This window comes from Malus domestica, chromosome 02 (genome assembly GCF_042453785.1).
Source record: "Malus domestica chromosome 02, GDT2T_hap1".
NCBI classification, from domain to species: domain Eukaryota; kingdom Viridiplantae; phylum Streptophyta; class Magnoliopsida; order Rosales; family Rosaceae; genus Malus; species Malus domestica.
The window spans coordinates 5,801,802-5,825,939 of record NC_091662.1 but is presented as its reverse complement, the minus strand read 5'-3'; the positions used below and the strand labels follow the sequence as shown (position 1 = coordinate 5,825,939).

Sequence of the window (24,138 nt, the reverse complement as noted above, 5' to 3'; positions counted from 1 at the left end):
TTTCAATGGTTTAATATGCACTGGTTCAGTAATTGGATAGATATGTGCAGAGAAGAGGCCTAATCTGTTACATAAAGCGTCTCATGTTGTTTGACTCGGTTGCTTTACTTTGTAAAGAATGTGCATTGGTGTTGCAAAGCAAACCAGAGTATAGAATGACTTGTAATGAGTAAAACTTTGCTTTTAGGATCAATTGAAATCAGAGCAAACTTGGTAAATTTCGTTCTTCACCTTCTATTTCCTGTTGACCTAAAAAATGCTAAAACTATCTGAAAAGACCGAGATTATATACTGCTGCAGAAGCGGAATCGAAGGGTTGGTTGAGAAGTAAGGATAAGTTCGAGTATTCGGAAACCACAAGAACTATCCATGGAAAACTATCCACCTACAAAAGACAACCAGAGCATGATAAGCATCTTAAATCGAAACTTTTAACCCATAGAAAGAAAAGAAAAAGGTGATCATACTGCAGTTAATCAATACCCGCTCGCATCAAAATCCCACCTTCAAAAACTGTGATTTCGATTCAATGATTGACCAAACAATTGAGTTAGGCACAAGGGCTCATTAGTTAAGCTTTTCATTTTTCAGACTGTCGCAGTAGTGCAGTGCAAGTGCAGTGACATATAGACCTATAGTATTGCTCTGTGCTGGTGTAACGCAGTATCCTTCTGCCAATCGAATCCAACATTTTACATGTTCTTTCTCCCATGATGGAACTAAGAACACCTAAAGCGTAATTATGATATGGAAAAACCCTACCCCACACCCTATGAAAGACCCATAGTTTCTTTACAACAAGTAAGGCATCAACAAGAAAGAAGAAGCATATCTCACTGGAAATGGCGGCGTCCTTGCCGATTCGGACGCCCAAAGCGAATGAGGGAGGGCGTACAACGCACCTAGAGAGGGTCATGGCGGAGAATGTCGGAGCGGATCATCTAGAGGCTCCGACGGCGGACGATCGGGTAACGCCGACTAGGGTGACGGAGGCGGATACCTGTCTGCATGAGGAGGCGCCGGAGTCGGGCACCCTTGGTAGCCCGTGGCGCTGGCACGCCGAGCGACGATAGCTCTTCCCTGCCTTTGCAGCGGTCTTGAGACGTCGCTGGCGACGGAGTCGGAAGGTGGATTTTAGGTTCCATGGGGTTGAAAATGTTTGGGTCGATGAGTTGGGGCTCGAAAAGTTGTTCCAAGGCTTCGAACAGGGTATCAAGATCGACTGAAATGTATGTTCAGAATCAGCCTAAAGAGTTGCACAAGGACAATCATATCAAGAATGTCAATTACGAGAACTACTTCCTCAGGGTGGCGGTTATGACGGCGATTCCGATGGTGGGGAGGCGGAACATAATGGTGATTGGCTGGGCATTCGAAGGGAGGAGGAGGAGGAGGACGCCATTTGAGGTTTTCTTCCTTTCTCTAAACGCATAAAGGCGTTCGTTTTGGTTCCCGCTTAGAATGGATTGCTTTTTTATTTTAATTTGGGGCTTTTGGATAATTTTTTAATGGAGAAAATTGTAGTCATGGTGTTTTTACTTTAATCTAATTAGAAAAATGGTATTTCAACTAAAAATTCATAACTATTGATCTTTTACCTCATAAAAATGTAGAGCTATGATCCCTTAACTCATAAATACGTGCAAATATGGTCTTTTTCGTCAACTCAATCAAAATTCAGTCAAAATAAGTCATGTTGGAAAGATCATTGCTACAATTGTTAAAGTTGAGGGTCATTGCTCTAATTTGGTTAAAGTTGAGAGCATTTCTCCAATTGGGTTAAAATTGAGAGACCATTTTTCTCATTATGTTTTCCCTATTCGTCCCTTAAATCAGTCTCTCGTGTGTGACACGTGACTCATTTTTATGGAAGTTTTAACGGGTTGATGAAAATGATCATAGTTGCATGTTTTAGAGAGTTAAGGAATCAATGGTCATGAATTTTTAGTTGATAGACTATTACTCTAATTAGATTAAAGTTGAGCAACCATTGCTACAATTTCTTCTTTTTTAATATATAATATTCAGTAAAAAGTCGTAAACGACTTGTCGTTTATAAAACTATGTTTTGGTCCCTGTCACGTGACTCTCTTTCTCTACCAAATTGTAATTCTGTTTTCCCTTTCGGCCGACTCAAATAGTCCGTTTGGCTGCCGAGAAAGCTCGGGAAAAGAAAGGAAAATCCAATAAAACCAAAACCCTATTACAAATCCTCTCACAGTTGCACTGCAAGAACACCCAATTCGAACTGATCGGAAATGGCGAGCTATCTATGGAGGAAATACGCAGATTACGTTTACACAAAGTGGGAAAGAATGATTCTTTGGAACATGGTGGAGCCCTACAGCAGACCCAAATCGTTCACCCCGTTGGTCACCATCTACGTCGCCGCTTTCTACACTGGTGTGATTGGTTCTGCTATCACTGAGCAGCTTTACAAGGTAATCACTTTGCTCGGTATTCATTATTTTTTATTTTGCTTGTTTTTATTGCTATTATTGTTAATTTTCGGGGTTAATTTAGTTGATCAAAACCCACAATTTGAGATGGGGTTTTTAGTTTTGATGCCCTAGTTTATAGGAAAAATAAAGTTGGAGAATTTCCTAATTTTTGTTCAGCTTCAAATGTTGCATAGATGTACTGAAATTTTGAAACCTGTTGATTGATGTCTGTGCTAACAATTTGCTGAAAAATCTAAGCTTGAGTACTTAAAATTAGACGAAATCATTGCCCGAAGATCGGTTTCTTCTTGAAGCTTCTAGTGGACTGAAATCTGCTGCCAACTTGTTGAGGTTATTTGAACAATGTGTAGTTTGGGGGAGGTCATTTGATAGAATGCCTTATGGCATTGCTTCGTCTGCTTGAAGGTATATATCATTGTATGAGTTGATGCCATATGTACATAACTGAGAGGTGTGTCAGGAATCAGACCTGGAAACGAATTTTGGAGCCGGAAGGAGTAGCATTTGATGCGAAATTGGCTACACACTTTTTTTATTAGTTCAATAGGTCTAGTTTATTGTTAGCATCGAGCTTGTGATGATTTAATCATAGATCTGATATGCTCTGATTTCTAAATTGTAATTACGAATAGTGGAGGAACAGGGTTTGGAAAAATATGCCTATTTTCCGGTTCTGGCCTGCTTTTAGAAGATTTATACTGAGTAGTTTTTGATCATTTTGACATTTAGATATCGATGAATTGGTTCAGCTGTATATACATATCTACATTTCGGCATATATATCCGAAGTTCAATAGAGATAAATCTTCTTATGTCAAGTTTTGTAGACCTCATAAAAATTTCGCCTTCTGGTATTGTGCAGGAAAAATACTGGGAAGAACATCCCGGGCAGGCAGTGCCTCTTATGAAGCCAAAGTTTTACGGAGGACCGTGGAGGGTACAGCAAGGCGAGGTCCCAGCCACTCAGTGAAAGCCATAGACCAGTCGGAGAAATTGTTATACGAGCTTCTACTATTCTATACCATTTTCTGTTGATGTATGCCAACCGTTTTTAAAGGTCTCCGGTGTACGGAACGATCGTCACCGTTCACTTTTCTTTTCCTTTTCCTTTTCAGCTAAACCATTTTTTGTACATCCGATGTTATAAATAAAACATCAAGCGATCATAACAAACTTGCTTAAACATTACCCTAACACGTAGCTGATATGTGATCAGTGATCTAAACTTCTCCCCCAAAATTAGAAATCCAAGCTATACACATTCTGCACTATCTTTGCCACAGACCTCCGTACCATTTTATTCTTCTCTCCGTCTCCGCCCCATCTCTGCCACCGGACAATGACAACGTATGGGACTATCCCGACCGAACCCCCGGCATCCTCGAACCAACATTTCGTCGCACTCGCAAAAGAACAGATCCAATCAGCCCTAGGCAACCGAAGACCATGGCAGGAGATTATACAACTGCAAAATCTCACCCTTCCCTCCACCTTCAACCAATCAGTCCATCGAATCAAGACGAACGTCGTTTTCTTTCGCATGAACTACGCCATCATCACATTGTCCATCCTCTTCCTAAGCCTCCTATGGCACCCCATTTCGTTGATCGTCTTCATCGTCATGATGGTTGCATGGATCTTTCTATTTTTCCTGCATGACCAACCGTTGATGATTCTAGGGTACCGGATCAACGGGCAAGTGGTGATGATGGCCCTGTTGGTGGTCACACTCGTCGCGCTTTACCTTACTAATGCGAGATATCATATCATCGCGGGACTCTGCATTGGCCTTGCGGTTGTTCTGGTGCATGGAGCTCTGAGGGAGCCTGAGGATGTCTTCATTGTGGATGATGAAGGGCCTGGATCAGGTGGAGGTGGTGCGCATGTTCACAAAGTGCCTCTCAAACATGCTGCATCTTCTTCTTATTCTTTGGCCAAACAATGAGATTCACAAAAAAGTAAGGCCTTCTTTTCACCATCTTTTCTTTTCTAAAACAGAAATTATTTTCACACCCCCTTTTCTACCTCTTCACGCCTCTCTTTTCTTTTGCTTGAATTGAGAAAACGGGAACAGAATCAAGGGGCATAAACAAAGGAGAAAACAAGAGTGCGGAAATCATTTTTCTTTTTTCTTTTTTTTTTCAAAATTTCCTTGTACATGATGGTGAATTATGGGTTCAACGACATGTGTCTCTAGGACTCAAAATCTGTAAATTCATATGTAAATGGTGACACGCAATTGGAGCTGAAACTGCAAAGAAACTCCATATAGATCAAGGGAAATTTCAGGTTCTTCCTCTATGAGAATTGATGGAAACAGAAGGCTCCAGAGGCTCGAGCAACTCCAACTTTTTTCCCCGTTGTCATAGTGGACAAATGGGTAGATAAGAATGAACCTTTTTCCTCCAAAGTTCCAACGTCCAAGAGGGTAGAAGAACATATATTCAAAGGTTAGTGCAAAGCGCAAATGTGAGTTAGACCAGTTTATCGGAGCATTGTGTCCGCCTTTTTTCATCCGAGTTCTTATGTGCCTCCATGTAGAATAAAGTAGAGGATAGGAAACATGGTGTATATGTTGATGAATGGATGATTGGTTTTAGCAAGTTGCTATTGGAATCTGTCTAATTATCATGAAGTCTTCAATTTCATGCTACAAACAATATGTTAAGATTCAACCAAATTACAAGATCTTTTATATGTCATGATACCAATGCATCAGATAAGAGAATTGAATGCTTATTTAGAACCCTTTTCATATTTTGGTAAACTAAGCGCGTGTTTGATAACTATTTTTTTTTTTTTTCATCTTTTTGCTTGTAGGATTTAAAGCAATAGTTAAAGTTAAGAATTGGGGTTTGAGTTTTGGAGTTAGAAATGCATTTCACACCCTTTGGTTTGTTTGCTTGGCCCTACCAGAAAACGAGGGAACTGTTTGTTTAGTGCAGCATGAGAAACGTGATAATTGTGAAATAAAATGTGTGGATTAATACCCTTAATAATAAAAAATTTCACTTTCCTTGTCCCCCATTATGAGGTAGACAATTCCACTAGAGAAATTTTATATTAGTAATAATATTTTTTTGGAAATACAATGAATAAACAATTTTGTTAAAAGCTCTGGTTTTATCATATACTAACCTCTTTCGTGTGTGTGTGGTAATTGGTATTTTTATATTTTTTATTTAAATAATTAATTTATGTATTTCTAAAAAAATATTAAAAAAAAAGAAGAAGAAATGAAGTAGAACACGAAACCATCCGCTAACGTGGGAGTTTTTATTTTTTATTTTTTTCTATAATTTTAAATATTAAATTCATTCAAAATAAAAATATGATTAAATACTTTAGCTTCTTTTGGTTCAATTGTAATTTATGAAATTCTTATAGGGCAATTTATGGTATTTTAAATGTTTTACCATTTTAAGGTACTCACTTTATATATATATATATATATATTAATCATTTAAAATTACGAGAAAAATGAGAAAATATTGAAAAATATCAAAGTTAAAAATGGTTTTATTGGTTTTCACTTTCAAGGTTTTGTTTCATACATTTTGTTTCATTTCTCCCTCCTCTCTCCCTCCACATTCCTCATCATCCCTCTTTATCCCCATATATTTCCGCTCTATATCTCTGTTGACCCTAAAAACTACAAAGCCTACGTGGCGCGCAAGCCGAGTAATTAATAAGCTAACTACGTCCTTCGGTGATTGCGGGGCGTGCCAACTCGTCGGCCGAGCTCGGCCGAGGAGTAAATTTGTTGATGTTGCGTTGAGCGCGCTGCTGACTTCTGTGTCTTGCGATTGCGGCCGAGGAAGGAACAATTCTCGGCCTCTTGGGTTCTAGAGCCTGAAGACAAGGCTGCTAATTTGCGAAGTTCAATCTCAAATTCGGCTTTCAATGTGCCGAATACAATAACCTGGTAACACCTCACTTCGCCGAGAAGGCTGATGAGATGACCTCGACCAATAAGGATTAGAAACCCTTCTCGACCGAGACTTGGATAGGTAATCAACCGTTCTCGCCGCAGTGCTGTTGATGCCAACGGAAGATACTGCGAGACCGATCGATTCTACGGTGACAGAGCTATCTATGCCGACTTAAGATATCACCGGTTGCCTTCACAGTGCTGTTGATGCCAACGGAAGATGTGTCGGCGGAAAAAGAAAATAAAAATCTCAAGGTGTTGAGAGGGTTTGCGCAGGGCAGTTTTGTGTGTTGAATTGGAGGGGTTTTTCACACTGCACAGCGCCTTGTATTTATAGCAGTGATGTATTTACTAGCCAACCCGTGCAATCCTGGCCCAAAGCAAAACACTCATCCGAGATAATTATCATAGAAGCCTTTGTCATCATCTTGATATCCTGAAATAGTTGGCGACTGCAATTTTGCTTGTATTGAGACTAGATACACTAGTCTCCTGATAAGACTCGTTCTTAGAATCGTAGTCAACTTTAACTTCCCAGGCACAACGCTCCATATCTTATCACCCATTCAGCGGATCATCTTCGATTCTACATGTACGAATTGCATGGAAAATGGTCTCTCAATTCCCTACGTACATGCATGAATCCAATTCTTTTATCTCCAAACCCACGTGCACCACTTGGAATGTGTGTAACATCAGGATTACCACTTGGTCAAAATCATCACCAATCTTGTTTATCAAATCCCACTTGCAGCTTTATCCCATTTATTTTGCATAAAAACCGAGATAACTAGTTAAGAGATAAATATTATGATTAAAAATAATAATATTATCTCTTAACAATAATATCTTAACTTTCTTATCCAACGGTTGAGAACCATGCTTACTCAACGGCATCGACCGCTTAAGCCGATGGTGTAAAATCGGGTCCAAACATTGCCTCCCAGTTTCCTTGAGCTTCGGCTCGTAAGCCGAATGATTAAGGAAATTAAGTCTCGTACCCACCAAAATCTCGTGGTATCGCCGAAGAAGATAAAAATTTATCGGCAAACGAAAAACACATCATGCTATTAAGAACTCATAGTTGAGCAAGTGTGGCCGAGAAGGACTGGGGTCAAGCAAGTGCTATGTTTTATAGCATGATAACAACCTTTGGCCGAGGTCGGCCTGCTTATATATATATATATATATATATATATATATATATATATATATATATATATATATATATATGTACTCCACCGCATGGCATGAATTGATATGCACCCATACATCCATTGAAGCCTGCACGCTCTGTCGTCCATGATACCCAAAGCCACATCCTGTTTCAGTCTTGCTTGAAGCCCGCGGCCAGTTATGTCCCCCAGTTTCAAAAGTTAAGTTTAAGCCCAAAGACTTGGTTACATAACTTGGGAAGTATTTCTCGACAAGTACGCCGAGCTCGGCCTAACAAACTCTCGGCAAGCAACTTTTTATATATACTCATCCTCGGCAAGATTAAATCTGATCCGCCGATTATATCACATGTGCCCCCTTTATTTTCTTAAGCATCGGCTAGGCAGCCGAATGGTTTAAGAAAATAATTTCTTATTCTTTTTTTTTTTTTTTTAACAGAAGAAAACGAAAGTGGCCGATCAATAGTCAGGAGGAGGCCAACAATGCTTTACTCCAAGCCGAGATCTTTTAATATCAAAATTCTCAAATTGATTTCGCTCTAGGCCGAATAAAGAATTCTCTCCAAATATTTTTGACTTGATGGAATATTTTTCATTCTCGGCCGCCGAATGTGTTGAACAATTATTATGCCCCCCAGGCATAATTTCGGCTTTTAATTCAAACAACTTAGCCGAACAGGATTTCTCCATATCGGCTTTATTGCCAATAATCATATCAATTGGCGTAGTTTCTTGGGCTAGGCCAATATCTTGGCCTCGTTCGTCATTGGAGCATTCCTTTGACGAATCATTTTCTAAGTCGAGTTGTGGCTCAGAAATTTGAATTTTTTCTTCTAGGCCCACCACACTTTCAGTCTCAACCAAAAAAACAGGTGGCCCATGTTCTTCTTCGGCCGTCTCGACAATTTTCTGAGGCCGAATTTTAATTGTGGCCGGAGCGAAAAATTGCTCCCCGGCCTTTGGACCTAACCATTTTTCAAATGAAATTGATCTGTAATCAGAAACATAAGGAAAATGTTCTTCATCTAGCCAGGCATTAAATCTAGCCCTGTCTTCATTTACCCATTGCTCTTGCAAGATAACAGGAGCTTTTATTCTCAACATGCAAGCGAATGACTTTTGCATATCTCTATGGCCACGAAGAATTTTTTCCACTTCAAAAGATCTTTTACGTTCCTCATTGTGTTTTTTCAATTCTTCTAGGAGCTCGTATAATCGGCTACGTTGAGCCAGATCGGAATCTTGATATATCATATGAACTTCGTAGTTTTAGCACTAGGTCCCACTGGGCGTGCCAAAATGTTGACCCTAAAAACTACAAAGCCTACGTGGCGCGCAAGCCGAGTAATTAATAAGCTAACTACGTCCTTCGGTGATTGCGGGGCGTGCCAACTCGTCGGCCGAGCTCGGCCGAGGAGTAAATTTGTTGATGTTGCGTTGAGCGCGCTGCTGACTTCTGTGTCTTGCGATTGCGGCCGAGGAAGGAACAATTCTCGGCCTCTTGGGTTCTAGAGCCTGAAGACAAGGCTGCTAATTTGCGAAGTTCAATCTCAAATTCGGCTTTCAATGTGCCGAATACAATAACCTGGTAACACCTCACTTCGCCGAGAAGGCTGATGAGATGACCTCGACCAATAAGGATTAGAAACCCTTCTCGACCGAGACTTGGATAGGTAATCAACCGTTCTCGCCGCAGTGCTGTTGATGCCAACGGAAGATACTGCGAGACCGATCGATTCTACGGTGACAGAGCTATCTATGCCGACTTAAGATATCACCGGTTGCCTTCACAGTGCTGTTGATGCCAACGGAAGATGTGTCGGCGGAAAAAGAAAATAAAAATCTCAAGGTGTTGAGAGGGTTTGCGCAGGGCAGTTTTGTGTGTTGAATTGGAGGGGTTTTTCACACTGCACAGCGCCTTGTATTTATAGCAGTGATGTATTTACTAGCCAACCCGTGCAATCCTGGCCCAAAGCAAAACACTCATCCGAGATAATTATCATAGAAGCCTTTGTCATCATCTTGATATCCTGAAATAGTTGGCGACTGCAATTTTGATTGTATTGAGACTAGATACACTAGTCTCCTGATAAGACTCGTTCTTAGAATCGTAGTCAACTTTAACTTCCCAGGCACAACGCTCCATATCTTATCACCCATTCAGCGGATCATCTTCGATTCTACATGTACGAATTGCATGGAAAATGGTCTCTCAATTCCCTACGTACATGCATGAATCCAATCCTTTTATCTCCAAACCCACGTGCACCACTTGGAATGTGTGTAACATCAGGATTACCACTTGGTCAAAATCATCACCAATCTTGTTTATCAAATCCCACTTGCAGCTTTATCCCATTTATTTTGCATAAAAACCGAGATAACTAGTTAAGAGATAAATATTATGATTAAAAATAATAATATTATCTCTTAACAATAATATCTTAACTTTCTTATCCAACGGTTGAGAACCATGCTTACTCAACGGCATCGACCGCTTAAGCCGATGGTGTAAAATCGGGTCCAAACAATCTCCCACAAAGAAAGCAAACTAAAAACGGAAAGAACGAAATGGTTATGAAAAGCTTCACTGTTCAACCACTATCTTTAGTGTAAAGCAAGAGCGGGTGGACATTGGGACCAAGGTGATCCTAGGACCATTCGGAGTTTAGGAAAATATTCATCTGAAGGTCTTCCGAGGACATCTTCAAATGTTTGGTACAGGTCTTTTTATGCCTACCAAGTGTTTAATGTAGTTTCTGCTAAGCAGTGCTCTTCAGATTGTGTCAACAATACTTGACAAATTCTCTCTATATTCTCATCAGATTGCTTTGGTATATGTTTACTTGTTAACATATGCGCAACATGGTCAAACTGACAACAACAAGCCCACTAAGTGGTCGAAACAAAATGATCAATGGATCAACTGAAAATTTTGAGCGTTACTTGCTCTGTTTCTATCTTTAAAAACTTGTTTCAATGGGCCCCCAAAGTTCGAATCATAGATCTCTGCATTGGTTAAAAGGTTGGGCCCCCTAGGTATAATGTGTCATTCTAGACTGGTTTTCTTGGCAACAAAGGCACAATATTCACAATGAAAAGGAACCATGACACTTTGTGAAACACATTAGGTTCCAACTTTGCATTCATCAAGATGTGGCCATATCTCGTCTTCCCATTTCCATCCAACTACTCAACCGGCGCAGATGAAATCGCCAAAATGTTAAAAACTCCGAACTCACGGCTGAAAATTGCCTTGTATCGTACCTTCCGGTGATCGAAAAACAACAAAATTGTAACTTGTAATGAGTAAAAATCTGCCCCTCTCGTCCATTCAAAACAGAGTAACTTAGTTAACTTCGTTCTTCCCTTCCTTTCTGAAAGGTGAAAGTATTGGAAATCCAGCTCAGTAGATTCCGAGGCGACTAGTTCAATATAATACTGCAGCTCTCTATCTGTACCATCCAATATAATACTGCAGCTCTCTATCTGTACCATCCAATCCATAAGCTTATGGGAATCTTTGCTCTCTTTCTCCAAAAAGTTGCTTCTGAAAATAGTTGGCACTTGGCAGCCACTGAATGGCCACATCCCACAACGGGGATGCACATCACATTGTCGTGTGAAAAAATTAAAACGAGCAACAGTTTGTTTAGTGAAAAGAGAAAAAGCCCAAGGATTCATATACTCTGAGATTGCTGGTGACAAAAACTTACAAAGCGGATTGATTACAATTTGCATGGCGTCATGCAGAAGATGAACTTCCCTACAGCGGAATTCGAATCACACACTATGATTGAATTAGAATACTGCTACAATAACATCATGTTCTCCGTTAAGGACCACGTTTATTTGTTTATACACATAAATCTCTTATTAAGAACAATATACTCAAACATTACAAATGATCATCATCATCTTTATTTTTTATTTTTTCACATACTCATGATCATCAAAGATCAAGACTTTATACACCATTTGAACCCGAACCGCAGTGGAAAACCCGAAAATCGACCTTGGGCGAAATGGCCTGAAAGAGCAACCTCGCCGTGTGCTCTTGCTTAACCACTGCGCCATCCTTCTCCACCAAAACCGCACCCACAATCTTCTCATACCCGCCACCACCGCCGACGATGTATGCCACCACCGCGGCCTGAGCGGGGCCCATGCTCGGATTATAGGCGGCGGACTCCATGTACGACCCTTTGTACATTTTCCCATCGGAGTCCAAAATCGCCACACCCGACGGGCACCCGCTGTACGGCGCGTGTGACTTATTCGCGGCCTCTAAAGCCGCGGCTTTTAACTCCGCATTCAGTTTAAAATCGTCGGTTAAATTCTCGGTTTCGCTCAAAAACGACAGACCGTTTTCGAGCTGCTCTAAGAGCAAGGGGACGTCCTGTCCCAGGAGGTCTTCGGGTCCGAACCGGTGGGGGAGTAAGTGTAGGAGCGGGTCGAAACTGTTTATCCCGGAATTGTCGTCGCCGGATTCCACCGAGGTAATTAGGATCTGGATATCCTGGGCTCCGCGGATTTCTTGGATGAACTGGCGGCAATGGCCGCAGGGGGCAGCGGAGACGGCGATGTATTGGAGCTTGGATTCCGATTGGATTGAGAGGTTGGTGACAAGGAACTGCTCGGCGTGGACCGAGTAGTGGAGGGGGAGACCCGGGAACTCGAGGTTGACGCCGATGAAGATCCGACCAGATGACCCGTACCCTACGGCGCCTACATGGAATTTGGAGATGGGCGGGCGGGCGAGGTCCTGGGCGGGCTTGACGAGGGAGGGGAGGAGCTGAAGGACGGTGAGGTTGGACTGCTTGGCCATTGATTCGGCCTCGGAGGCTTCGATTACGAATCTGGGTTGGTCCATTTCTGGGAGAGGGGTAAGCGGGTCGACCCGATTAAGGGGATTGGTGCGTTGGGATCGGAGGGAGAGATCCTTGAAATGTGGATGAAGAGGGAGGGCTAAGGTAATGGGACTTGTTTATATAGAGATTGGAAGGAGACCATGATTTTAGTAAAAGAGTTTTAGAGGACAATTTTTTTATTTTTTTATTTTTTTTTATTTCTATATTTTTAGTCAAGCAGTGTTCGTAAATTAGATGTTAGAAACATGTTGAATTTGTTTGAATGTGCTTTTAAAATGATTAAAGACGTTTTTTTTGAAAATATTTTTGAAAGCAATTCTTAGAAAAATGCTAGTAAATCCTTGATAAGCATTTAAAGTGTTTTCTGAAAGAAAAAAAACACATAACTGGTGCTTCTTGGAGAAAGCACTTAAAGTATTTTTGGAATCCAAAAATATTTTATTTAAAAATACTTTCAGTCATTTTAAGAGTACATCTAAACGAGCATGTTCTCTAATATTAAGTGTTATAATATAATTAGTTGAATTTTTTATTTTTAAATTATAACTAATTGTATTATTATAATTAATTTATAGAACCGTGTTACTTACACGCTAAAAAATCTCTCGTCTTAGAGGTCTTTACAATAAAGACCTTTAGTGAGCGATATACTTAGTTATTTCAAGCACTAAATTATGCATAAAAAAATTAATAAGGAAAGTCGTTAATTATTTTTAAGCTTAAGTAGATGTCTGGATGTTATTTAAGAAAAAAACATTATTAACAAATTAATGCGACGTATTTACCAAAAAAGTTGAAACTTCTATCTTTGGGATAGGATCAAGGGACACATATTTTTACAAATACTTTTACACTCTTTTTATGTCTTTTGATTACATAACATCCAATGGTTCTTATGTATTCATTAAATGACATGAATGCTTATGTGGATTTTAACTAATATTAAAGATAAAATAAAACTGAAAAAACATACATAAAATTTGGAAAATTAAAACTAAAATTAAAAAAAGGAAGAAACCCTAGTTGTACGTAGCCCTCCATCTCCCCCTTTGCTGATGTGGTTTTGCAACTTCATGTCTTGGATTGATACGAAATTTTGATGCCTTCTACAAGGAGTCAAGTTATTATTTTCTTAAATCTTGATTAGGTAAGCAAACCAAAACCCTAAATTCTATATTATTGTTTATATATGTGGGGTGATTAAATTAGGTTTTGCACACTGCTTGAAAATTCTCTACTTGGAAAACCTTGCAATCCTTCAACATTGTATACGCGCACACACAAATATATATATTTTTATGTGTTTTTCGGTTTTATTTTATCTTTAATATTAGTGAAATTCATATAAGCATCTATGTCATTTAATGAATAAATAAGAACCATTTGATGTCATGTAATCAAAAGGTTTAAAAAAAAGTGTAAAAGTATTTGTTCCTTGATCCTATCCCTTTATCTTTTATTTACACTTTTAAACTAAGGATATTTTAAAGAGTCTTTTAATATCGGTCCAAAGTAACTAAGAATTTGACTTATTTTAAAAGTCAAAAGTCATTAAAAAATTTCCCTATTTTAAACTACTTACTCACAGGATATAAATATTTTTGCTCACTACCGATTATAATGTATGTTCACTATAATTATAGTGAAATCCAATGGGTGATGGTGGCGGAGATGGAGTGGAAGGGAGATGTGTGGCGGGGTATTGGGTTAATGTGAGACATCATCATTACAATAAACTCAATGTGGTTCATTATATTACATATAAAAAATAAAAATACCAAAATTATATATATTTTTATAAAATTGTTATTAGCACTTAAAGAAATCATTTAAAACTAAAAACACGTTCGTCTGCAGGGGGAGGGAAGGGAATGGGCTACTGGTTTTGTGCTAATCTTGGTCAAGATGAGATTCTATGTGCTAAAGTTTGGGATGTTTTTATTGGGTTGCAAGTTGTGTGGAATAATGAAATTAAGAAGATTATGGTGAAATCGGATTCTGCAATTGGAGAGCAATTGATTTTAATGCAGAAGTGGATAATCACCCTCTCGGAAGTTTAGTATTGAATTATCGTGCTCTTATGCTCCAAAACTAGTCTTGTGAAATTCGACATATTTACAGTGAAAATAATTTTGTTGCTAATGATCTCATTTGGGTTTGTCATGCAGTTTGAGTTTAGTCTTTTCTTAGCAAGCTCCTCCTTCTTGTTGATTGTTGGTTGCAAATATAACTATTGTCTCGTAATCTCGTGATTTTTTAAGTAATCTTTTAGTTTTTTTTTAGCCTATGCTTTGTTGTCAACAAAAAAAAAATATGTACAAAAACAAGTGCAATTGAATATTTTGAAGTGTCGATAATAGTACTTTTTATTTATATTTATAGAAGATTCCTTCAATATTCTTCATCTTTGAACCATTCCTCATGGAGTAATGTAGCAGTCCAAAATCACACGACACAAATAGGTTGGATGGAAAAATCAAACTCAATGAAAATAACATTGTCCTTGGTTATATATAGGTGGGTCAAAACTCAAAAGTATTATATTACAAACAATATTTAGATGCACGTACCCATCAATGATAATGTAATTACATATATATAAATATAAATACTGCATGACTTAAGTCAGCTTCCTGTATGCTGCATGGGCAGAAGTGAAACGTAACCAAATGAGAGCATCGTAAGCCTTTCCTCTGTCGTATTTTAAACTTTTTATTGTCGTTAGGCAAAGAAAATCTATAGTATTGAATTCATAAGATAAGATAAGATATGGTATATGATTGAAACATATGCTCATATATGAGAAGGCCAGATTTCCATAGGATTTAGGAGATATAAAAGTGGACGACCTCAAGTTAATAAGGCTCTTCGTGTTGGGAGGATTGGGAGGAATGTCTATTGTAGGCAATCTTATCTTTACTTTACAAAGAAGCTGTTTCCACAACTCGAACTCATGATCTTTCAGTCATAAATGAACAACCATTTTATTGCGCTAAGGCTCGTCCTCATGAAATATAAAAGAGGAAAAGAAAACTAGCTAGCCATAGTCCACAATCTAATATCGAAGCCAACATTATTCTGTATATAATATTCTCTTGTGCTTAAATTCTCAATTTGTGTTGTTAGAATGCCAATATAATCAGATACGTACAAACAAAAGTTCCATCATATTTACAATACTTTGGGATATGAGGTAATAATCAACCGATGAATGAGAAAAATTAAAAAGAATTTATCTTAGTTATGGATTTATCTTTGGTAGTCTAACTTATCAAGTAATTTGATTTTTTGAACAATCTTCACAGTTCATTTCCGGAATTACTCAAAAAGAGCATTCTCTTTTTTAAATGGAATCGTAGGGTTTTTTTGTTTTTTTTTTTTTTTGGTGCATGTGTTTTGCAAAAGCCAGCTAGCTAGCTAGCTACTTAAATTGGACGATAATACTTTAGATGAGAACTATTCTCCCACATGCAATCATGCATGTCTACTTGGATCATATGCTTTTCTTTAAACTGATTTAACATTGGATCTTTGAACTTTGTGTCTGAGTTGGTGCAAGCTAGCAAAGCAATTGTTTATCTATATAGTCACAAGTATTATATTTTGTTGTCACTTATTTTGGAACTCTTCCTTGTCCCCAACCTTCCTCCTCCTTTCCTCACCATATTTTGTCTTCTTCCAACCTCTTGTAGATATATTTAAAGTTTTCTGTTCTGAGAGCAACATAAATCGAACAACATATTAAAAAAATAAAAAAATAAAAACACGAAACAAAGTTTATTATTATAATGAATGTAATATTAAGTATAATTTTAACTCTAAACTTATACATAATATCGCTTTATTGGACTGAAACAGTTTGGTGATGAATCTTTTCCATAACGTTGACCATATACGTACAACTTGTTTATACACATAAAACTTTTTCCTTTTAATTTCTTCAACAAGGATAGATAGATACATATTAACCTTTTCAACCGTGACTATTTTGTTTTTAGTTTTATTTTTCCTAGTAAAGCAAATGACTAGGATAGGTTCTTCATAGAGACAACGAAACTTGGAAAATGGGAAAGCATGCAAAGAAAGCAGGAAGGTTTCATATAGTTGAGTCCATATATAAGATTCATCATCTATACATAGAATGTCACAATAATAAAGATACAAAATTGTCTTGAAATACTAATATCGTGACATCCCATGTTCAACGAATGCATAATTTTCTAAGCAGAGAAACTACTACAGGGTAAGAAAATTGAACAAATTAGAACTTATAAGGGGGTGCTAAAAATAATGGTAGTGAGAAACCAAATCTGGAAGTACCAAGTAACTTGAACCTACACCAGATAAAAGATCTGTCACTATAATTCCAATATTTCCACCCTTGACTAGTAACATATATATCTTTGAGCTCCCAAATTCTCTAGAAACCAATTATTGTAGTACCCCTTACACATATTTGGTGCATACACTTTTGACATTTTTTTCTACCTAAAAAGGTATTAGCGGGTGGCTTTGCCACAGCCCCACAGCAGTCCATCTTTTCAGAAAACGAAAGCATACAGTTTGACTTCTAGAAATATAAAAGCTAGCTAGTTATATGCAAACTAATTATTTCACTACTCTGATATGTTACAAAGAGAATCATTTCTATATTTGTATCAACAAACAAAGCTTATTAAGTGACGTGGTCAAATGCATTGGTCTCAGACTCCATCGGTTACCAGTTTTGGCGGGTATATGTCCTTGTTCTTTTTCTTATTTAATTCCTAGTGCTGCTGGCTCAGTTCCCATTTCTTCAAAGGTCAATAACAAGTGGAAAAGTGGAGGGAGCTCCCCGCCGTCTGATCTTGGGCCTTGGAGTCTCGTTTTGGGCCAAATTGATGAACATGTCTGGTGCAGTTGGTGTCTGCAAGGTTGAAGAGTGGCCCTGGATTTCTTTGTAAAGTTTGGGTTTTTATTTGGTATTTTTAGCTGTTTTGTCATATGGTTTCTGGGTTTTCAATTTTTAATTTTGTTATGTTGAATTCTAGTTTATGGATAATTGAGTGATTTTGTGTAGCTAGAAACCTGAAACAGTTAAGTATTGGGATAGTGAAAATCACAGAATAACTTTTTTGCAACGGGATGTCATAGTTTTTCGAAGCCAATCATCCGCTGTTATGTGAGAAAGTTCAAACACATAAAAGTGAGTAATTGGCCTAGAATAGCTTCGTTCTCTGGAGAAGTCCCCATTCCACAAAACAATAGAGCCATTTGATTGTTGCTGGGCCTCCTTCGTATATAACTATTCTTAATTCTTAAATTTAACTTATTGCTTGATGTTGTGAGTTTTTTAATTGCCTAATCTAATATAGTGTGTCAAATTAAAGATAGTGAAGAATGTGGAATGCCCGCAGCAATTTCCCTTCAAGCCTCAGGATTTCCAGCGCTTTGATGAGAAAGAAAACCGCCAAGTTGTGGTTTATGCCTTTAGGTGCTCTTGAACCTTCAGTTCAGCCTATGTTTATGTTAAATTTATTGAGTTCTGAAAACTAGAAGTTAATTTTGATCAGGTCATCGGATTCGGTGTTTTATGAGGCTCCACGCTTTGTGACACATATTGATGATCCCGCCATTGCGGCACTGACCAAGTACTACTCAAAGGTGTTTTCTCCTAGCAACACTGCGGGAGTAAGCTTGCTGGACGTGTGTAGCAGTTGAGTGCCTCTTTAAGTTTAGTGTTAAGCTTTGAACGGTTTCTAAGTTTAAAGAATCTTAATCCTGTTTTCGGTATCTAGGTCAGTCACTTTCCACCGGGATACAAGCAGGAGCGAATAATCGGAATGGGCATGAATGAAGAAGAGCTCAAGCACAACCCGGTACTTCTTTCTCAATTCTTTAATGTAGAAATATATTGACGCTGCACGGATGATCACTTGCTCGTTTTAGATTCTAAAACATGTTGAGACAAACTGTTTCTCTTGCAGTTTCAATTGTATCAGTCCTTGATTGGTTATCTTTCTTACGTTATCGTTTTGGCTCAATGACTATACCCTAATTGATCTAACTTTGTAGGTCTTGACAACATATGCTGTGCAAGACTTGAACGTGAGCACAATCTTCCGTTTGAAGACAATTCCTTTCATATCATTACTAACGTGGTATGTGTATCTCTTTCCGTCTCTTGCTACGTTATCATCTTCTGATATAATCCCGGTGATTGGCAGTATACTTTTGGAGCACAAAATCACTGGTTATCTTTAACGGCATATCCATATGAATTCATCGATCTGCACTAGGGGTTTAATTGGCAAACTATATTCTTTCACTCGATCTCAGTAAATGACTCGAGGCAACCATTCTTTTCAGTTCCCGATCACTTGATGTGAAAGATTTAATCTTTTATCTGCTCTCAGAGTTTAAGAAATTTCTTATTGCAGGTTAGTGTCGATTATGTAACAAAGCCTCTTGACGTTTTCAAGGAAATGTGCCGGATTCTTAAATCTTTCAGGTCTCCCCTCAACGAATTTAACTTAGCGAAAATATCTGCAAACAGCTTTTCCAACCGTTGTTCCTGGACTAAACCAATCTCGATATGGACATCAACCAGTGATGCTGATCATGCTTTGCTTGCGGGGCATATTTCCACTACGCTGGAGGATTTGAACCGCCTCAGGGAGCTCGTCTATTATTTTGTTCCAGTAACATAAGTAGCATCTGCTCTCTCCTAATTTTCTTTCGGATACCATGTCTACTTATGACCTATAAAGCACAGATCATTAGCTCAGCTTCACCTATGACATTTCAATTCTCTGATAATCCTGTTTCCTTCTTTTTGCACATTCGATTTTGCTTGAACAATATGATGTCTTCGTTGGAAGCGGCCTCAGCATCGAGCATGTTTTCAAGCAGAATTTATGTCAATGGCGTAAAACCGAACACATGGTGTTTTAGGATTTATACAACCGACATCACTTAATGTGATAAGGCTTTGTTGTCATTGTTGTTGTAGTTCCAAATTCGTAGCCAGTGAGTCATCCTGACAAGTTTGCTCTTGTATTATTTTCACTCCAATGTGCATGCGGACCAACTGAAGTGATTGCATTTTTTTTTAAATGTATTCTCTTTACCAGGTGTCCGGCCTTCGTTAAAAGACATACGTTTCGAGAAATCTCATTTTTATTCAATTTTGTCCAACTTTGGTCCTATTTATTAACATGGTTGATTATTTAGGGTCTATAGACGCTCTTTAGAGCTTCCATTTTAGGTTTAGTTACTCCGCCCAAAGTTTGATACTTCAAACGTGAATTCATAGCGATTAACCACCAAGATTAGAATTCCTTAGCTTTATATTAATCACAACCGAAGATAATCAAACTTCTCAATAAATGAAAGCAGAGCTCAAAAATGTAACTTTGGGACAATTTTTTACAGCTGTAAGCCTGTAAATATTGATCGCCTTGTTCCTTGCAAAGTTGGTCTCCCTAGTCGGCAAAGTCGGTGCATTTTTTAAGATGGTAAAGCATTTAAATAGAGTGCGCGCGTGAGGGTAGCTGCAAAAGCTGCCAAATTGGCAAAAACATATTCAAAAGAAATAGATCTGTATCCAAGAAGCTGCAAGAACCACTGAAACAGAAGCATCCTATACCATTAAAAGAAAAACAAGAAAAAAAAAAAGCTGATAATTTGAGATTCTATTCTCATATTTTCGAATGTCGCTTCGATGCTGTCGGTGTTTTAGCGATTAGATTTAATATTCACACTTGTTGAGATCTTTAATTTTCAATTTAATTCATTCATTTTTTTGTATAATTCAATGCATCGTAGTAAAATACCATTCTAACAACAAAGGTCCTCGCTTTGCGAGAATTGGAGGGAAACGTTTATTGCATGCAATCTTATTATTGTTTTGCAAATAGGTTATTTTTACGACTCGAACCTATGACCTTTCAGTCATAAAGGAGCAACTTGTCTGTTACATGAACCTATGACCTTTCAGTCATAAAGGAGCAACTTGTCTGTTACATCGACGCTTACCCTCGTAATTCAATGCTATGTAGTATTGAAAAAAAAAAAATCTCATTTTCTCATATTTGAGGTTTTCTCTCTCATCAACTGTCATATATTTGATTTGAACTTTGAACTTCCTCTAATATAATGGAACTGAGTGTCGCTAAACCAAATGATCGTGTGCGTATTTGAAAACTCAGTTTCCTACTAGAGTTTCACTGCCTGTCAATCATCTATCCATCCATAAAGTCCAGATAGAAAAAGAACATACGAATATGTACACTGACTACACTAGTCACAAACAAAGACTCGTCGAAAGTCATCAAAAGATAAGAAATTGAAAACAAACAGAAGGTTTGTTGTGTTTGGAAACTGGTTAAGCCCTACCCTGCTTGTTCCGGCGGAAGAGTTCCTCCGTTTGGGCGTTCTTGAAGGCGCTACAGGCGACGAGATAGACGCAGATGAGGATCACCACAGCCACAATGAGGATGACATTGACCCTCCTCCATTCTTTCCTCAGGTTTCCCAAAAGTCCAGCCCTGCAGGAATTGCAGTTGTAGCACAAGAGGTTCTGGTCATTGTTCCATATCAAGCAGTCCGGGTCAGCTCCTGGGTTCACTGGGTTTATCCACAGTGTTGGATTCACATAGTTGTATCCACACATTGTTGGAGGTTCACAACATCCTGACTGTAAAACCAACAACAAAAAATTAGCATAGTCCCGCAACAATATTTAATATTGGTGAGAAACACTTGAAAATCAAACTAATGTATCCACACATTGTTGGAGGTTTACGATATCCTGACTGTATATCCAACAACCATAGTCTCTCAACAATTGATAATATCAGTAAGAAACACTGAAGAAACCAAACTACAGTAAAAAATACCCTTGTCATCGGGAGTGCAATGCCAGTTGGGTTCAAGGGTCAGTTTAAAACGGGGTCTAAGTGTTTTTAGTACAAAATAGTATAGGGGCGTATTTGTGAAGAACCCTAGAAACAAAAACAGCACCAAATTTTGTCAATATGTGAGTTTAATACGCTGGCAACCACAAGATGTTCCTTCTAATCTTCTCCAATGATTCCATCAATAGAAAGTTACAAAATGTGTCCCTGATTATGCTATTTTGTTTACTTTAATTAAGTCTACCATCCAAGATTTCTTATAATAATTCACAGAAAGAAGCTTTCATGGTGAGTGGATCCCAGCTAATTCATGGACCATATTGAAAGGTTGATATGGGGGCAATGTAGTGGGAGGTGGATTGTCTGCCCTCCCATTTTCATACTCGTCTCATCCCCTGTTTGTGTGATAAGGTTAAGTCACGTCAACATTTTATATTGATTTTTTTATAAAAGTAATAAAACAAAAAGTAATAGGAATATAAAATGTTGACGTGGCTTAACCGTGACCACACAAAACAGGAGGGGATGGAAAAAGTATTGAGATGGAAGGGCAGACAATCCACCTCCAATGTAGTGTGGGCTAAAGTTATAGACAAAATTGATGGGTCCTACTTTTGGAAATAATTTTACTCACTACCTTTAGTGATGCTTATTACTTTATTTATTATCGTTAGATAAGTTTAATTTTGAGATTTGTGTTTCAAGATATGTGTAATATACATATATATATATATACACATATATATATATATATATTTAGGGAAAAAAATGCACTCATATAAATTTCAGGAAATCTCTGGCTTTTAAACTTCTAGTGATCTTGTTCTGTCATGTTCTAGTAGCTTTAGATTGTGACATTTGGGAAAGTATAGGATTAAGGAACTAAAGAACAGTTTGGAATGCATCTTTAGATAATGTCATTTTTTATGCTAAAACAAAAACCAATTAGTGGCATTTGGGCTTGTTTGAGACAGCATTCATAAGAAGTACTTTTACTCATAAACACTTATGATATAAGTATTTTTATTATAACTAGCAAATCTTTTACTAAAAATAAATTCTTCCTGAAAATCTCTAGTAGGTGCTTCCTAAAACACATGACAAATTCTCTATAATGCACTTCTACGACCCTAAAAAGCGCTTTTAAGTTTTTTAGTTCAACATAGTCATAAATGCTTTTGATTGCTAGAAAATACATTTAGGGTAATGCTAAGGAGTCCAAATTTTTAAACCAAATGATGTAGATGTTGATAATTGAATTATTACTTAAGTGTTTATTAACGTGTTTATTCTTTTTATTGGTGACACATCATTTAGTTTTCAAATTTGATTTAAAATTTGGTCTCCCTAATATTTTCCGCACTTTTAACTCCTAAACATGTATAACTGGTTCTTTAATTGTCATTAATGACTTGTATTTCAAGGATTTGGATACGGACCATTGATCAATAATCGTGTGGTGATAATTTTTTTCTTTTTTATATTTTTCACGTAAAACAAGATTATTTTACTTTTAAAAATATAAAAAGTATTTAATTTTGACCGCACGACTTTTGATTAACGGGCTGTGTGCGTTGATCCTCATCTCCAGGGAGAGGATCCGGCGAAGATCCAATTCTGTATTTCAAGCTAATCTTTCCAATTCCGTATTTCAAGCTATTCAACCAAAAGATTAAGTAAAAAATGCCATCTTTCTGAAAAAAATGAACCAAAAAAGGAGAATCTTTTAAGAAACTGTGAGATAGAAACTAGCCTGAAGGGGAGAGATGTGAGCAAAGAGGAACTGATCAGCTGACATGTACTGTTGTGTAAGCTTAGGGCAAGTATCAGACTCAGCCAAACAAGTCCTTATTTTCTGCCAAGTCGAAGAGTCAGTAACATAGTCCCTCAGCCACTTGGAAAACCCTTCAAGCCGGTACTCCCTGTAAGCCCTGCCGGGCACGGTGTAGCTGCCGTCCGGCCTCGTGACGGTGAAGGCGAAGATGAGCAGGACAAGGAGCAGGATTATGAGGGCCGCCATGCAGAAAAGGTAGAGAGCCAAAAGACCCTGTTTGTTGAAATAGGCGCCAATGAAGCCGGCGAGGCAGACGAGGAGCATGAGGGCGCCGAGGATGAATACCGGCCATCGGAACGAGCGGATGCACTCGTTGTCCGGCTTGGAGGCCAGCCAGATGCCGGAAGACATTATTGGGATGGCGCAGAGGAGGGCTATGAAGTTAAGAGTTGCGGTTATCCTGTTGCTCACTCCCATGGTGCGGGACAGGACTACTCTGGAGGAGGAAGAGAAAGGGTGACCGTGGGGGAGGGGATTGGATTGGATTGTGGGATGGGATAGTAGGTGGAAAAGGGTTTTGTGTTGGTTTCTTTACTTCTTGTTCTGTTTTTGGTGTGAATTGTGTTGGTTCGGATTGGGTTTTATATGCTTTGGGATTTGGAGGGTTTGTGTTGGGGACTTATTTTTCTGTGTGCAATGGGAGGAGTATAAGTAAGTAGGGTTGTGATCTTGGTTAAGCTTTACACCTAAAGGAGTTTTATTTCTGGCTTAGAGAAAGAGGAATTACAAAACAAAATCACTACCACAACTCGACTCAAAAAGGGGATACCAAAGTGATCGACTTACGAGAGAGACATATGAAATAGAGATGCTAAGATGATAATGTTTGAAATGAATCATGCGTCACCATATGAAAAGAAAAGAAAAATGCGTTGCAATGCATGATATGTCTGTTGGTCTCTGTTCAGGTAAGAAATATACGCACTCTGAACACATAATCCTCCTACATGAATGAGATGACTATGTTA

General features: G+C 38.2%; 4 protein-coding genes and 1 long non-coding RNA gene across 6 annotated transcripts; 3 read left to right on the top strand and 2 right to left on the bottom strand.

The window, feature by feature from the left end:
• Window positions 1–2,084: 2,084 nt before the first annotated feature.
• On the top strand, window positions 2,085–3,650 carry LOC103453203 (uncharacterized protein At4g29660-like). The gene is made up of 2 exons (XM_029088479.2): window positions 2,085–2,441; window positions 3,325–3,650. The coding sequence occupies exons 1-2, from the start codon at window positions 2,259–2,261 to the stop codon at window positions 3,430–3,432; spliced, it is 291 nt and encodes a 96-aa protein (XP_028944312.1). The 5' UTR covers window positions 2,085–2,258; the 3' UTR covers window positions 3,433–3,650.
• A 151-nt stretch (window positions 3,651–3,801) lies between these two features.
• LOC139187421 (PRA1 family protein F2-like) lies at window positions 3,802–4,407 on the top strand. Its single transcript, XM_070811127.1, has one exon. It carries the CDS (start codon window positions 3,802–3,804, stop codon window positions 4,405–4,407), a length of 606 nt encoding a protein of 201 aa, XP_070667228.1.
• A 6,840-nt stretch (window positions 4,408–11,247) lies between these two features.
• LOC103406806 (cytidine deaminase 1-like) lies at window positions 11,248–12,563 on the bottom strand. Its single transcript, XM_008345795.4, has one exon. It carries the CDS (start codon window positions 12,439–12,441, stop codon window positions 11,536–11,538), a length of 906 nt encoding a protein of 301 aa, XP_008344017.2. The 5' UTR covers window positions 12,442–12,563; the 3' UTR covers window positions 11,248–11,535.
• A 5,608-nt stretch (window positions 12,564–18,171) lies between these two features.
• On the top strand, window positions 18,172–19,088 carry LOC139190371 (uncharacterized). Its single transcript, XR_011574552.1, has 3 exons — window positions 18,172–18,297; window positions 18,494–18,579; window positions 18,859–19,088. It is a non-coding gene; the product is annotated as an uncharacterized lncRNA (long non-coding RNA).
• A 1,559-nt stretch (window positions 19,089–20,647) lies between these two features.
• LOC103450164 (tetraspanin-2-like) lies at window positions 20,648–24,118 on the bottom strand. Of its 2 annotated transcripts, none has more exons than XM_008389481.4 (2): window positions 23,090–24,118; window positions 20,648–21,116 (listed from the first exon to the last, which is right to left on the bottom strand). In XM_008389481.4, exons 1-2 carry the CDS (start codon window positions 23,585–23,587, stop codon window positions 20,805–20,807), a joined length of 810 nt encoding a protein of 269 aa, XP_008387703.2. In that variant the 5' UTR covers window positions 23,588–24,118; the 3' UTR covers window positions 20,648–20,804. The 2 variants fall into 2 exon arrangements, 1 of the variants encoding a protein (XP_008387703.2); XR_011576422.1 differs by lacking the exon at window positions 23,090–24,118 and adding an exon at window positions 21,319–21,742 and having other exon boundaries at window positions 20,977–21,116.
• Between the last annotated feature and the right edge of the window lie 20 nt (window positions 24,119–24,138).

Excerpts from the sequence above, each read along its gene's own strand:
- LOC103453203 (XM_029088479.2), top strand. The coding sequence starts at position 2,259 with ATGGCGAGCTATCTATGGAGGAAATACGCAGATTACGTTTACACAAAG. Across the intron at positions 2,442-3,324 it reads TCACTGAGCAGCTTTACAAG|GAAAAATACTGGGAAGAACA; the intron begins GTAATCACTTTG and ends GGTATTGTGCAG.
- LOC139187421 (XM_070811127.1), top strand. The coding sequence starts at position 3,802 with ATGACAACGTATGGGACTATCCCGACCGAACCCCCGGCATCCTCGAAC.
- LOC103406806 (XM_008345795.4), bottom strand. The coding sequence starts at position 12,441 with ATGGACCAACCCAGATTCGTAATCGAAGCCTCCGAGGCCGAATCAATG.
- LOC103450164 (XM_008389481.4), bottom strand. The coding sequence starts at position 23,587 with ATGGGAGTGAGCAACAGGATAACCGCAACTCTTAACTTCATAGCCCTC. Across the intron at positions 21,117-23,089 it reads CTCACATCTCTCCCCTTCAG|TCAGGATGTTGTGAACCTCC; the intron begins GCTAGTTTCTAT and ends TTGGTTTTACAG.